At 38.8% G+C, this 15,444-nt stretch overlaps 1 protein-coding gene across 1 annotated transcript in view; it reads right to left on the bottom strand.

The window, feature by feature from the left end:
* The window catches only part of CLNK (cytokine dependent hematopoietic cell linker), a 30,115-nt gene extending 14,878 nt beyond the window's left edge, over window positions 1-15,237 (bottom strand). Inside the window, exons 1-9 of the mRNA XM_065634781.1 lie at window positions 15,198-15,237; window positions 12,347-12,384; window positions 11,531-11,693; window positions 9,682-9,761; window positions 9,346-9,391; window positions 6,497-6,525; window positions 6,133-6,152; window positions 4,503-4,631; window positions 758-785 (exon numbers count right to left, since the gene is read on the bottom strand). Coding sequence (XP_065490853.1) covers window positions 758-785; window positions 4,503-4,631; window positions 6,133-6,152; window positions 6,497-6,525; window positions 9,346-9,391; window positions 9,682-9,761; window positions 11,531-11,693; window positions 12,347-12,384; window positions 15,198-15,222 — 558 coding nt within the window. The 5' untranslated portion in view covers window positions 15,223-15,237. The remainder of the gene's footprint in view (window positions 1-757; window positions 786-4,502; window positions 4,632-6,132; window positions 6,153-6,496; window positions 6,526-9,345; window positions 9,392-9,681; window positions 9,762-11,530; window positions 11,694-12,346; window positions 12,385-15,197) is intronic.
* Window positions 15,238-15,444: the final 207 nt, after the last annotated feature.

The following is a 15,444-nucleotide window of genomic DNA, read 5'->3' as shown; positions in this document are numbered from 1 at the left end:
TCTGAGGACGGCGAGGACCAGCATCGCTGTGGCCGTGGTCCCCACCTCGCTGGTGGGGCTGGAGGAAGCTAGAGGACGACACAGAGGTGTGAGCAGCAGCGTGGTGGCCCCCTCGGTGGCCACTGGAGCTATTTTGCAGGCAAAGCTGCCATTAGTCTGTGGTGAGGGTTTTTGCAGGGCTTGTGAGAGGCCCTAGGGAAGGACACAGGAGAGGAGAGGGAGGAGGAAGCTGGGACATAGTAGGTGATGTTCATTCTGGGTATAAATTTTGTCAGTTTTTTATGTCTCTTCTTGAAAAGGGTCATGTTATTTTTGAGGTAGCCTCATATTTACATCAGAGTAATACTGTTACTGCTCTATTAATCTTATCATTTCAGTTTTCTGCTTTTAAAAATCTATGTGGAATCTCTATTTCTCTGAAAGAGAGTGTCTCTCCTGCTGCTCGTTGTTCATAGGCATCCACAGCATCTGGCAGTTATGAGATAAACTTTCATGTGGATACTTGGGAAAGTAGCTTTGCACTGTGTGTATATTTTTATTTCTGCAAGCAACTTCAGAAACTGACCTTACCATTCATGAAGTAGTGGTGTTGGAAATGCTACACACATTAAATATAGATGCCTTTCTGACCCAGAGCTACTATGATTCTTATAGTATTTTTACCTAATAGGCTAAAATACTGTTAGAAGCAAGGCTGTGAAGCCATGGAATGTCTATGGTTTTTATGGTCATAATATACACAAAGATGATTACTTACTTCGTTTATTTCCTTAACAGATAGATGTCTGGAAAAGAAAGAATTACATGCAAAACATTTCATTACCATAAAATAAAAATCACTTTGAGTACTTAAATACTTTGATTACATCATCACTGAAAATTAACAGCCCTTGGAAAGGGAAGGATTTTATTACTGCTATAGAAATTCAGAGGCTCGTTATTTTTTTACATAAATTATTTGCAGGAAAAGGTTATGGACTTCCATAAAAAAGGAATAGCATCCACTGAATTAATTATGGTAAATGAGAAAACTGTTGAGGATTTATTCTGGGAGGAAGGGAGAAGAGATATGAATGATTATCAGCTTTCTTCACTACTTTTCATCTCATGCCATAATGTCTTATTATGAACTTTAAAGTCAGCTATAAATGGAGGTAAATTCCTTGAAGAGTTTAAAAAATGAAACATTCACAGAGGCACAATGGAAACTGTAGAGGAATGGAGGTGCAAACCAGGAAAGGAAGAATAGAGAATGCTCTTCATAGTCCTGACTCAAGTAGGTGTTTAGGTATTTTTCTGCCTTCTCCTCATATACCTGATCAACAGAAATATCTTCATTTCCTGTAAAAGATCATCAGAAAATATTCTCCCCGGAAAGAGACAATGTATTGAGTCTGACATTTTTTGTTGGACGTCCTGGGTCTGATGAACACTTATGTTTTTTGGCAGTGTGTATATCTCATAATAAAAGAGACAGAAGATTTGATTTTAGAAGTTATTCGGCAAAATAAGGTGTGGATAGGAATCTAATAGTTTTTTTGAAGGCTCCAGGATTTAGTCCCTGCTTAGCTTACCTCCTTGGCTGAGAAACTATGACAGTGAGTTGTTTTGCTAAATCCGTCAGAAAGAATGCAAAAGGAACAGGTAGTACAGAAAACCCTGGGAGCTGTTTTTCAACACTTGTTCAGCAAGAACGGTCTCTTCCTTAGAATCTTAGAATTGTTTAGGTTAGAAAAGACGCTTAAGATCATCAAGTCCAACTGTTAACCTAACACTGCCAAGTCCACCACATCTGCATGTCTTTTAAACACCTCCAGGGATGGTGACTAACCCTTCCCTGGGCAGCCTGTTCCAATGCCTGACAACCCTTTCTGTGAAGTTTTTCCCAATATCCAATCTAAACCTCCCCTGGCACAACTTGAGGCCATTTCCTCTCATCCTATCACTTGGTACTTGGGAGAAGAGACCAACCCCCTCCATGCTCCAACCTCCTTTCAGGCAGTTGCAGACAGCGATCAGCTCTCCCCTCAGCCTCCTGTTCTCCAGGCCAAACAGCCCCAGCTCCCTCGGCCGCTCCTCATCACACCTGTGCTCCAGGCCCCTCACCAGCTTCGTTGCCCTTCTCTGAACTCTCTCCAGCATTTCAGTGTCTTTCCTGTCACGTGGGGCCCAAAACTGAACACGGTATCCAAGGTGGGGCCTCACTAGCACCGAGTACAGGGGGACGATCGCTCCCCTGGTCCTGCTGGCCACACTATTGCTGATACAAGCCAGGACGCTGTAGGCCTTGTTGGTCTTCAGCACAGGTGCAAGGCCCGTGCTGAAGACATCAGTCTGGAGGGTTAAGGAAGCAAGAAATTTGAGAATGATCTGTTAGGAGAAAGTTTGAGGAAGGCTAAGAGAAAGGAGATGAACTGTTTAGGGTTTGGATAGTTGTGTTTGTGTTAGCTTCTGCAAGTTTTTAGCTTGGTCTCCAAGGTTGTGATTTGACATGTGAAAGCCTATATTCAGGACATTGGGTGCATGGTAAAGTTAAGCAATAATAAAGGTGTGCGGCAGGACTGGCCACCATGAGGGGACATGGCACTTGTATGGCCTGCTTTCCACAGGCATGTTAAAGTTTAAATCTCACCAGGGCTTCTGAGATACATTCCAGGATCCTGCACATGCCTATATTTTTTTATGAGGCTATTTATGAAGTGCATAAATAATGACGTGTTTAATTTTATAAGTCTTCCAAATCTTGTTGGAAAACAGGACTTGCACTCCTAAATCACATCTGCGGTTTGACAGCTTTGTTTACAGTGTAGCTGATAACAGCCGTACTCCTCCACGCTGCGGCTCATATGTCTGTTTTCTCCTTACAAAGCTGTGGCTGGGCTGAAGATGGGTGAGAAATATTTTGAGTGAAGTGCTTGTATGGGAAAATTGTGAAGTGCCTTCCCCAGATCGTGTGTGGTCTTAGTCTGCCACTCCTCTCTTACTCACGTGATTAAAAAACCCGGCACAATAAAAACCAAAACAAACTATTAGAAATATGTTGATATCTATAGCTGCAATGAGAAGTGGAGTTTGGTCATTATGATTTTTGCGGCTGCCTTTTACTTCTAGAATAAGAAATGACATGTATTAGTATTACAGAATTTGGCTTTATAATGGGACCTTTCAAATCCAAGTGCTCTGCATACTGATGTCTGCTGGCACACATGGCTTATGACAGTTCTCAGAGATCTTTCAAGGTATGTGCTGCCCTACCAAGGGACGGGATCAGTCATGAGATTTGGAACTTTGCAGCTATAGGTCAGGTCACACATCTGAATATGAAGCTACTCCATATTAATAAAATGTTTTAACAGCCAACAGCTTTTGGAACCTAAGCTGTTAAAAAATTTAAGCACCATTCAGGAAAACAAAACAAACCAACTTGTACTTAGAGCTTGGTCCTTAAGTGTATAGTTAACCTACAGTTAACCTAAATTATTTCATTGATTTGTAAGCTTTCCCCTCTCCATAGGATTTGTAGTGACCTTTGTAAAATGAAGTAGAATACCATCCTGATGAACTGAAATTGAAACAACTTAAGGAAGGATGGATGTGATTGACACAGCTCAGCTGTGCCCAAACTTCAGGCTGCAATAGGTTTTCATCGAGAGGCATTTGAGCATTATACTCTGTGGCCCGTGGATGTTTGCCATTCCTCTTCCCAGCATGTGTCCATCACCATCCCGATTTATGAATGTGCATTTTGATCACACAGTAAGAAAACACACGCATCTGGTTACATGGCAGCGAGCAGTGTACATACATGCTCATCTGACTATATACGTGTGTTGTTTGAAAGAAGCAACCAGACTCATAACCTGACATATGCACGGGCTTGGTCATACGGTTGGACACAAGTGCTTTGTGCTTCAGGACTCAGTGCTCATCCACACTGCCATGTCAAGGTGCCAAATGAACTTGGGTGCCATATGACAGAGGAGGGCAAGATGGAAAGGACAAGAAGCAACTCCTAGTCTGGATTCATTGGCCTTGTGGGCTAGAGAAGGACTCTGGCTACAGATTAGTAATTTATTTCGCTGAATGTAACATCCTTGGGCTGTGGAGTGTATTTCTGTATCTCTGGTGCAGTCAGTGTATTTCCCCATCACTTGATTCACCAACTGTGCTAAGCAAGTGCAATTGTTTCTGCTTAGAAGTGGTTGCAAAACTTCTAAATTTCAGTAAGAAAAAGATAAACCTTAAACAAAGTGTTCATGAAAGTTCTGCCTATTTTTCTGTTCCTTTCTTTCTTTACCATTATTTTGGCAGTTTTTCCTGTAAAAAGTTCAAGTGTCACATTACGCTAAATACCACTTCTCTCACATATTTGCAGCTGTCTAAAGAATAACTATTTTTTTTTCTGAAGTAAAAGCAGACATGCAATGGAGGTAAAGTCTTGTGGTTTGACCGGGGAGAGTGTTTTGGTGGTCAGGGAATAAGGATGAGGAATGCACCCATACCTTGTGGCTTTCGCTGACGTTGGAAAGGTGTGAGCTTGGCTGAGAGTTTTCCTCGTGTGAAAGAACTGGCTGCTTATCTTCGGCTCTGGAGGAAGGGGCTGATACTGCTTTGGCAGTGTCTTCAGAGGCCTACAGAAGTCAAAGGAGAATTTGAAGAACTTTTAGGGAATAAAGGAGGTGTAAGGACTGTGGTGTAAGTGCAAACTCAAGAAGTAAAACACTGGAATTTTACCAGGGCATTTCAATGTATTTGTGCTGAGCTTAGCTCAGATCCAGGAGCTTTTTGCGCTCTTCAATAGCGGTAGTAATTTTGGATAATATTCTACATTTGTAAGACATTACTGTGCTGTGTTATGTGCCATGTAACACTGCTTTCGTGCGCTTCACCAGTATGTGCCAAGTGCAGCTTTCCAGTGTTGATATTTCTGGATATGGCTGTGAATGAGGCCCAGCCAGGGAACACACTGCAGTTCAGACACAGGAAAAAATGCTCTTCATCCCATAAAACTCACAGCTAACACATGCCCAGTGTTTTCTGGCAGATGTGGGGATGCTCTGCCCATGCTCTGAGACCTGCCAGTCACAGCCCAGCTCCAGCCGGGAGTTGTAGCACAGAGAACTTGGGTGAGTAGAAGTGGAGGTGCTTCCATGCTGTACCACAGACCTGCCCCTCAGCGGTGGGCTCCTGGGGAGGGAACCTCATGCATTTGCATGGTACAGACCAAAATTAAGTCAGGTGAGAGAATTTAGAGCCATTCTGGCCATTGTAATACAAATGGAAACAAATAGTGAAATTTTGTAGAGTAACGGAATGAGAATGTTCTTATTTCTGTGCTTTTATGGTTTTGAATTTGTGAAGCTACACTGTCCTTTTACACTCTTATTTCATATTTTAACTTAAGGAATAATCTGAATATGTCTGTAATGCTAATATTTTAAACTTATTTATAGCTGTTACAGCAGTCAGTGTCAGCATGGAGGAATAAGCTTGTCAGTCCTGGATCACCTTTTGGAAGGGTGTCTTAATTGTAGCACTTATTGTTTGAGATTGAAAAGATAATGAAGGTTTTTTGTTGTTGTTTTTTGTTTTGTTTTTGTGCTTTTTTCTGGGTGGGGGGGCATATGATAGAAAAATATTTATGTGGAATAGACCTTGGTCCATCTGCTGTGAAAGTAAGTGGCAATATTCCAGTTCATTTTTATGGATATGATTGAGATTTGTAGCAAAAAATATTGGCAGAAGGATTCAAGAGGCAATGAAGTCAATATTATCACAGTCAACAGAGCCTAAGGCACCAATACAAATTGATGAAAGATTTTTTTTCCCCAACAGTTTATATCTGAGTTGAACCAGATTCAAGATTTCTAGGCTTTTGACTTGGTTGTAGGCTCAGCCAAGTTGTTTTTGAGGATACAGACCTGAGCTCCTGCTACGAATACTTATGGCTCATGTTTTATTCTCCCTGATTTCATATAAGAACCTAAAAAAGTCCAAATAGAGCCAGGCAGTGAAGGGATGCCGGCTCACTTCAGTCATCTCATTACAACGGGCAGTACAGATGGATGTGAGTGTTCATTAGCACTGAGTTCCTGGAGGACCGCAGGTAAGCGACCTCTTAAGTGATCTCACCGTGGGGGAGGCACAGGGTCCTGGAAAAGAGAGGAAACAAAAACCTGTGTAAGCTTTTTCCCTTGTTTTACTAAGGGAAATGTAAAGAGTTTAGATTAAGTAGACACGCCTGTGTCAACAGTCAAAGGGTTTATGTACTCTACAGCACAGAACATCATACTTCAATATGCCGTTTTAAAATCACTGAGTGGTAAAAGAGGTCTACATAGTCCATGAATGCAAGTAAGTGAGAGAATGTAGGACTGCAGGCGTGAGTTCTCTTATCCTTTAGATAGTGCTTAGCAAAATTGCAGCCTGCTTTTAAAAAGATATTAAATGGCAAAATGACCCGTAAAAATTTTAATTGATGACAGATTCTGCTTACCTGGGGTCCATGTATTTTCATTCTTTCTCCTAAAAATAATTATTAATAATTGTTAATACAGTGCTACCCATATAAATCGCAAATAAAGGTATAGCTTTGTTCTGGTATTGTCATCGTTATTATTGGCAGTCCAGCCCCATCCCCCTGCCCCCCCATCTCTACCTCCAGAGCACTTTGCTTCAAGGTCACGTTGCTGTCCCCGCAGCATTCATCCTACCTGTCACATCGGCACCTCTGTAATTTTTCCTGCTATTGAATGGGGAGCATTAATTTCTGTGAACCTAGAAGAGTCTGGAAGCTTCGGAGGTTGAGTGGGAGATGGTTGTGCGTGGGAATGGAGGCAAGTCACAGCCTGGACCTGAGGCAGAGGTCACCAAAGTGCCTTTTTTCTCTGTTAGCTGTTCTGCACATGAGGCCAATGGACTCTGAATGAGGCTTATTGGAAGTGGAGTGAACTTGGTTTGATCTGTACTTTATTTAGCCTTTTTAAAGGGTGGATTTACAGGTGGATTCAGGTGCAATTTATTCTCAACCATTTGTGCTTTTCTTTGTATAAAGCACAAGACTAAGTGGACTGAGATAATTATGGCGATCATAGTGTTGAAAATCTTCCTGTGCTGTAGCCAATAAATGTTTTTGATATCACTCACAAACATTCATTTCATAGGTGACATAGCTAAGAATCAGTTAAAATGAAAGCAGAATAAACTTTGGTTCACAGAGCGAACTTTGGTTTTCACTCTGGCTTTCAGATTGAAACATTCGAGGATGACATTTATTCAGGTATTGTAAATTTAAATATTGTTCAGAGACTTTACAAATATATGCTTATCAGGTTGTTTGGGATGCGTTTTTGTCTGTTGATTTTTCGATACAGAGATTTACAAAAATCTTGAAAAGCAATGAAAGTTAATTTTTTTTGTTTTCAAAAAATATGACCGATTATTTAAATGAACATTAGGACATCTTACTAATAAGAAACCTCATGTCTTACTCTATATTAGATTTTGATTTTGAGAATATTTTCATAAGTTCTACATACTGAAATCCTAATTAATGCAAAAAGGATTATAGTAGATCTTAAATTCTCCTTCAAGTAAACCATAACAAATCGCTCTGGATAAAATTAAATGTTTAATATTAAATGCTTAACAATTCTAGAAAATAACTGTTGACAAAAATTCTGTCTTGTTCATGCCACCTTGTGGCAAAGCCACTTAATAGCACCGGACATGAGCATGAATGTTAAGATACGTTTAATGACGGTGTAGTTATTATCTAAGAATAACAGTCCTCTACAAGCACTATTGGCTCAGGATGTACTAAAATACATATAAGTTCCATTCTCAAAGTACAGGGTTTAATTTGCTTGCCTGCGCTGTCTTCGGTTCATCTTTCTCAATGTCAACACACATCTCATGGAGGCAGACATACATGGAAATCCAACCTACTGAATCATGGTGGAACCTGAAGCTTTATCTAAACTGGCAAACTGTCAGTGGGTCCTTGCCTACCAAGTTCTGCAGATTTTGAAGCTGAGTTACTCGAATTTCTCTCAATTCAGCTTTTTTACAAGCTACATCAGCATTTGCTCATAAGAGTCAATCTAACCTTTCATTTCGCAAACTTTTTAGTGCTTACTTTCTCATAATCTGTAGGAATATTTGGCTCTGTTTTGTATTATAGTATGAACTAAAAGGAAAAGAAACAAAATCTGTTTGCATGGAATTCTTTGCGTTATTTTTCTGGCTGATCAAATATAATACTTACTCTTTGAAAATCAGCCATTACAGCAAACATGGAAAGGATCATATTTTCCTGGCTTGGCAATTTCATTCTTTTTGACCATAATTAGCTTATGGTTCAAAGATTTGAAAATGGTAAGTGAAAAAATATTCCTTTTCAAGGTTAACCAGATATTTAATCCTTCAGTAGCTGACTTCGTGAGATATTGCTACTTCTAAAGTATGTGAAATATAAAAAAGTATATAGAAAAGCATATAGAAAACTGCTTTTAAAATAATTTTATGATTGAGTAAAACCATCAATTAAAGGATTTTTAATAGTTGGACACCTCATTAGATTCCTGAAGGATAAGATAGCAGTTTGTCTCCAATTTCACCATAAGAAGCAAAACAGAGCAAAGAAAAATCAAAGGTACATTTATGACTCAAAATTATAGGATTTTGAAGTAAATTTACAGTTACAGGTAAAGCAGTTGAGAAAAAAAAGATATGCTAGGTGAAATACCACATAATTAGCATACTCTTAGTAGAGGAATATTGTCAGATATGTTTTGTAAATAGTTACCCTAGGATGTAAAACCTTCATAGGAATTGCTCAAGTTGATATTACTATTTAAAAATAGTTATTAGATTATGCTTTACAATGTATTAATACGAAATGCCTGAGAAAAGGAACCAAAAAGCATGATATCTGAATAAGGAGAAGTAAAGCATAGCAGGGCTCCTGCAGCCTTTTGGTGGAACAGTTCAGGAGACACGGGCTCCACCCCACCCCATCCCCCTTGTGTCCTTTCAATTGCAGGGAAAAGGAAAACCTGATTTTTAAAATGAACGCCTCCCCCCCATCCCCCCTTCCCTTGAGGAACGGGGAGCTTATGATATAAAATATATCTCCTTTTGTAAATTATGACTTTGATGTTAGCTAGTTGAAACAGTATTCCAAAATTTGCAGTGCGATTATTTTGGAAAGCAGCTGCCGTTCTGAAAACCATGTCTATTCTATAATCTGCAATCTCTGCTTATGTACAAAAGCTAAATACGGAAGCAACAATTTCTATTTCTGGTTGCAGAAATGGGTAGATTTAAAAAAAATTATTATTATACCTCTAACACTTGGCACGCTCCTCTCCTCCAGAACAGACACGTGTTTCTGTTAATAAAACAAAATAAAGATGTGATGTTAGTCACCATCCTTGAAACTATGGCTAGTAGAAACTGCGCTGCTCCTGGCTGGGAAGCCTTTAATGCTCGGTAGATCCCCAGCAGCCACCAAGTGAAAGCAAGCGGGGAGGACATCGGTGCAGAGTGAAACAGGAACGGCTCGCAGGAACTCGTGCGATCAAATGTTATGTGGCTAAGACTTTACACAGACTACACTTTAAATGATATTACAGAAAAGGGGACATCTGTTTGTGGCTGGGGTTGAAGATCTCTACTTACAACTGAGTATGGAGGGGGCTGAGCTGTGTGCTGGCTGTTCGCTGGGGAAGTGGTACGTGAAGGCCTTAAACAATGTTTATCTGTAAAAGAGGAACAAAGAGCAAGCCTGAGTAATTCAGTAATATTAAGTTTTAAGAAGAAGAGGGTTTCATGTTCAAAATATGTTTTTCAGGTTGGATCTTGCTATTTTTATAACATCTTAATTTTTTCATCTTCAGAACTTAACCAGTATTTTAGTAGCTGTATTGAGGACGTAAGCATGGGCCTGGTAATAGATTTATGGTTAACCTCCTCACTGTGGTAAAAAAAAAAAAAAAAAAATCCGGCATAATCTAGTACACAGTTAAGGCAGACATTTAGACATTCGACCTAAACTGTGAATAGATTAGTGAATTTGTTTTTCACTTGAACCTTTGTTATTGCCAATGCCATTGCATTGTCCTGTTTTTGCAAATGGTCTGGGGTGTTTACTCTCTAGAGAGCTTTTTAATTTTTACTTTAGCATTAATAAATACTGCACCCATGGCAATCTAAAAGAAATGCACAGGTTGTACACTAGTGTGTCTTTTTGAGTCATTAATTTTATATCTCAAGGGCATTGTTATTTGTCTAGGAAAGAGGGCAAAATGGGATGTTAGCATTGAGTTTTGCCTCTCTGAAAAACATTTTCAGATCTTTCCTTACTCTTGTATCTGGCCACATTGTAGTTACTGGGGATAACACACAGGAAAAAAACAGCTTTTGTTTAATGTGTTTTCCCTGAAATTGCAGGCCAAAAATGGTGTATTTTTGGTATTTCAGGACAGTCTTACATAAAAACCCAAAAGATACTGACTGCTGCCTGAAAGTCTTTACTAATAACCAAGATAAAAAGAGCATTTGGCATTTAACTTCGGATTTCCAAATAAATGCTCAAGTGAGTCTTTGGAACATCATGTAGAATATCTGGATGTTCAGATCTGCTAACACACTGATAAATTTACTCACATTAAAAGCCATCTATTTGTTTAGACATCATACTAACTCCCACAAAAATCAGTGGAAAAATCTTTGCTGATTTTGATGTGAACTGGAGCAAGATTTCATACACATACATCCATACATATATTTTTAGATATTTTTTGTTTCTGATTTCCATTCTTCCTCTTGTAGGCTTTTCCCCCCTGGTTTTTTACTGATTTTAAACCTCTACAGAATGTTTGTAATGGCTTTGAGCAATGGACAGCCAGGACAATATTTCACTTTCATAAATGGGATATTAATTGGCTATCTATGTTTAGGCATTAAATGTGACTTAGAATGGATTTAGTAAACTAAAACTTGATTAATGCAGCTATCTTGCAAGGTTAAGAGTACTTGAGAAATACACTCAAAGTAATTGCTTATTACTGCTGTTGAAAGTGGCAGAACATGCCTTTAAAAAGAATACTACATTTCTTCATCTGCAAATTATCATCTGGAGGAAATTTTCGTATGTTCTTTAATATGTTTTCCATCTTGAGGGTTTCTAGGCTTAAATAGCAGTGGGCTTTTCTGAAGCGGTTGTGGGTTTGACCAGTTAGAACTTTGCACATTCCAGGTGAAATGGGATCATAGCATTTCTCACATGAAGGTAATATTAAAATTACAAAAGCAGCATGTAATTATTAATTTAACATAATCTAATGGAAATAATGGTAACTGTTGAATATGAAGATGCAGATAAAGTTCTTTTATTCCTGCCCACCAGTGTTTTATTTTTCAGTTCAACCATTTCATTTTAAAAAATACCCAGACTGAAAAACCCAAGGCTGTACTGTTCCTATTTATCTCGAGGTTTAGCTCACTTTCTGCAGACAGCAAAAGTTACCTGCATATTCAGATTCTTGTAGAGGTTTGGCAGGAAGGATTCTCAAAGCATGCATGGCCTCCAGAGTGGAAGAACTCACAGTCTCATAATCACCTTCTTCCTCTTCAGATACCTTGGAGGAAGATTGTAAATCACTCTTGCCCTTCATTGTCAGATCTTTGTTCTGCATCGAAGAAGAAATACACAGTGAAGTTCAAGATTAATTTGAGATTTGGAAATATTTGATTACCAGAACCAGACATTTTGGTGAACAGGAAATTTTCCGATAAAAATTGGAGGGTTGGAAAGTAGTTGAGCAAGGGTTTTGAGGATCTGAATTTTTGAGCCAAAGTATTGATAGCATTCTTTTGTCATCCTGTACTTGTTCAACTTGCTTATTAAGCAATAGACCTGTACTTTCTTTTCATCTTTCTCTGACTCATAAGGTATTTGCAGTCTTTTCTTATACTTCTGAGCTGCAACTCAAACCCAGCGAACGTGTACTGTTTGCTTTTCAGCTTTCATTTGCATTGGTTGCATATTAAACCATGAGATTTATGACTTACATACTTGTTCAGCTTGACTCCTGTTATTTTTACATGATCTCGTGATAAAGGTGTATTTTAATTTTATTTTAAATGGAGAACACACTAGTGAGTGAATCACTAATCTAGCTCCCACTATAAAAAAAAGTTCTCATATATACTTCAAAATTCTTGTGCTTTATTTTACATTAACAAGCAGTGAATATTACATTTTCTCTTACCAGCATTATAGCCAAGATGATATTAACATGAAAGAAAAGTAAAATTTTAGGAACAACAGTGTGATACTTACAAAATGGTAAGTATTAGCAGGACTAGTCCTTCTGTTTTCTGTATGAAATGGAGAAAAAATATCAGCAGGTGTCATTCTGCAGAAAATGATACAATAGCTAATAGCTTATATAAAGGAATAACAATCCATCAGCTGCACAGTATTTTTCAGATACTAAAACAAAGGAGATGAAGCAAATCCGCCATGAGTTTGTTGATGTATGCAATGCATGAGGAAGTAGCTGTATGGAAATGGGATTCACAACCAGTGGCATGTCTAAGCCTGCCCACAGAAACTACTCAGAGAAGGATGTACTTGGACTCCTCTCTCTCTTCTGAATTTTGCTGCTTGGTGCAGAACTATAAGGTCTCACCCTGAGAAGCTTGGGAATCCTGGTCTGGAAATCCCTCTTCTGAATAGAGACATATAGGACAGAATTAAAACCAGACCCACTTCTTGCCCGGCTGTTGTACCCTCTGTGAGTATGTGGAAGACGGGCAGCATCCCACAACCCTCCCCTCCAGCTGTGTTCTGAAAGAAGCCAGTCTTTACCTAAACAGCCTCTTTAGATTTGTGCTGTTGTTCTTTCATGGTCTGAATACTGCGTGAGCCTGGTATTGCAGAGTTTTGTATACCCCAGCAGATGGCATTGAATGTTCATTTATTCAATATACATAGTACTTTTATCTCTGCTCAGAGGGTCATTTGTGGGGGGAAGGGGAGAGTTATTAATGCAAACTACTTGTCTGATTTTTCTGTTTCATTATGCTGGTGCAGATCAGAAGAAAACCCAGTTAAATCAATAGTATTACTGAGGAAAAGTGCTGCAATGAGAGAATAATTAGGTGGTACCGATATAATAATGAAAAAAAGCAGCCAGTGTCTTAAATTGTAGCCTTTTTACTTCTGTTAGTTTAAAAAATGGTTGTTCTATCCTCCACAATAAGAAATGAATAACAGTGATAAACATCAAAGCTATTAGCCATGCATTTCATGGCTTAATGCTAAAAGGAGACTGTTTGACACAAGCCTTTGGGGTGATTTATTGATATCCAGCATCAGTTTACAATTTGATGTCCAGGTTAGTTTATAATCTATTCTGTTCCACTAGGATCACCAGAGTTTGGAGGAACTCCAGCCCTCCCTCTACTTTTCCTCTAACGCCTCCTTTGCACGGGTGAGTGAAGACAGAGGCAGCGTTGCTGCTCTCCTGCTGGCATTCCCTTCAATGAGGTGAATGCCCAAGTATTTGCTCTGTGCTAGCTGAGGAGCACAAACCAGCCAGAAACCGTTCCTTGTGTTATTTAAAGATATTTTGGTAGTGAAGATCAAATTTAATTCTGTCAGCTATGCTGTACATATGGGTCCTTCAGAATGAGAAGGGCTGTGTGCCATTGGGTGGAAGACCATTGAAGAGGCTCACTGCTTGGGAAGAGACTGTTTCTGCTATTTTATATGTATATATATCAGCCTGGGACATCCAATTTCCTGGCTTCTGTTGTGCTGACTGTTGTACAGGGAATAAAATTGTGTGCATTTTGTGTCAACCTTGCCTGCTTTTCATAGTGGCCTAAAATAAGTTTGTTCAAAATGGTGACAGGTTAGCAATTTGTACATGAAAACCCAGCGTCAGAAACGTAGCCCTTCTTTAAATGAAAAAGCAGAAGGTAACTGTTCCCATTGACTTCGGTATGAGTGCACAGTGGTTTTTCAGTCACTGTTCGTGGTGTTTCAGCCAGTGACAGAAAGTAATAAAATATTGTGGGTTATATTTTAATAAATCTTGTGATCCTGACAGGGTGTCTCCTAACCACTTCAATAGGAAAAAATGAGTCTGGAAATGCTGCAAGGAAGAACCTGCACAGGAGTTGTCAGAGTCATGTTTTTTCTGTCCAGTACAAAAGTGCCTGGTAAAAACTTGTCCTGTTAAGTATATTGGCATTTTCTGTTAGCCTCGTGAGGTGTTAGGCAAGATAAGTAGAAGCTTCCTGAATTGCATAAGTTTAATTCCAAGACCAAGCAAAAGCCTAGGCAGGCTGTGCTTCAGAGACTGTGAAAAAGTCTTGTGAATGAATGCCAGTTATGGTGAGCTTTTGTGATATGGCCAGCTATCTGTAGAGAATGAAAGTCTCGCAATAAGATGACAGACTGTTGCGTTTTATTTTTCCAGAACTGCTTTTTCCAGCCCTAAATCTTCTGTAGTATATTGATATTAAATGCATTTAAGCAAACTTCACATATTGCAATAAACATACGGTATACCAAATAGATTTTTCTGGCTACTTGTGCCCCTATTTAGTTAGATATTTTTTGTGCTTTGCATTAAATATCTCTTAGCTCAGCTACAGTTGTGAAATATAGTATCATTTTCCACTGGCTTAAGTAGGAACAGTGTTTTACTCATGAAATCAATGTGATTTAAACATGTGCTTACTACTGACCATAATCTGTTGTGGAATTTGATTTAGAGATCCTGTGTCATTGTGCCATTATTTTGGAACGGCAAACAGTAAAAAGAGGGCAGTCCTTCATGAGTAATGGCAGAGGAAAAAGGAAAGTTCCCTTAGTTGCCTTCTAGAAGTCATCAGCCAATGTAATATTTTCAGTCTCCAACAAGAGGATGATTTATTGATGGCTTTATGCAGTGCACAACATCACAAAGCCAAAATTTTTTGGGAGCACTCTGGAAGTAAACACTTTGTTGCTTTCTTTATTAGTGGGTACCCAGTTTCCAATTAGTGAATATCCATTTAATTTCTATGATCTTACAATCCTTTACACCTTGCATGTTATGACTGTCACTGACTCAGTAATAAGTATGGTAAAAAGACATGCTATAGTACTTCCTTTTTCCATACCGAATGAATTTTACCTTTTGGATGTATATCCAGATTCATTTCTTCACATATGCTTGGGCAAATCTAAAGACACTAAGAAAAGGAAAAAAAATCCACTTTAATATTAGAAATTGCCATTGTTCTATGAAACTTCTCAAAGAATTTAGCTTAACAGAATGAGTGAAAGCTTCAAGGTTAATAATTAAATTTGAAAAATTATTTGGCAGATATGGAAATTCAACATACTTGAGTCAAACCTTACATTTTTGTTCCCTTACAGCT

Source organism: Caloenas nicobarica, chromosome 4 (assembly GCF_036013445.1).
Source record: "Caloenas nicobarica isolate bCalNic1 chromosome 4, bCalNic1.hap1, whole genome shotgun sequence".
In the NCBI taxonomy this organism is placed as follows: Eukaryota; Metazoa; Chordata; class Aves; order Columbiformes; family Columbidae; genus Caloenas; species Caloenas nicobarica.
The sequence above is the reverse complement of the archived record's forward strand: the minus strand, read 5'-3'. Positions and strand labels throughout refer to the sequence as shown.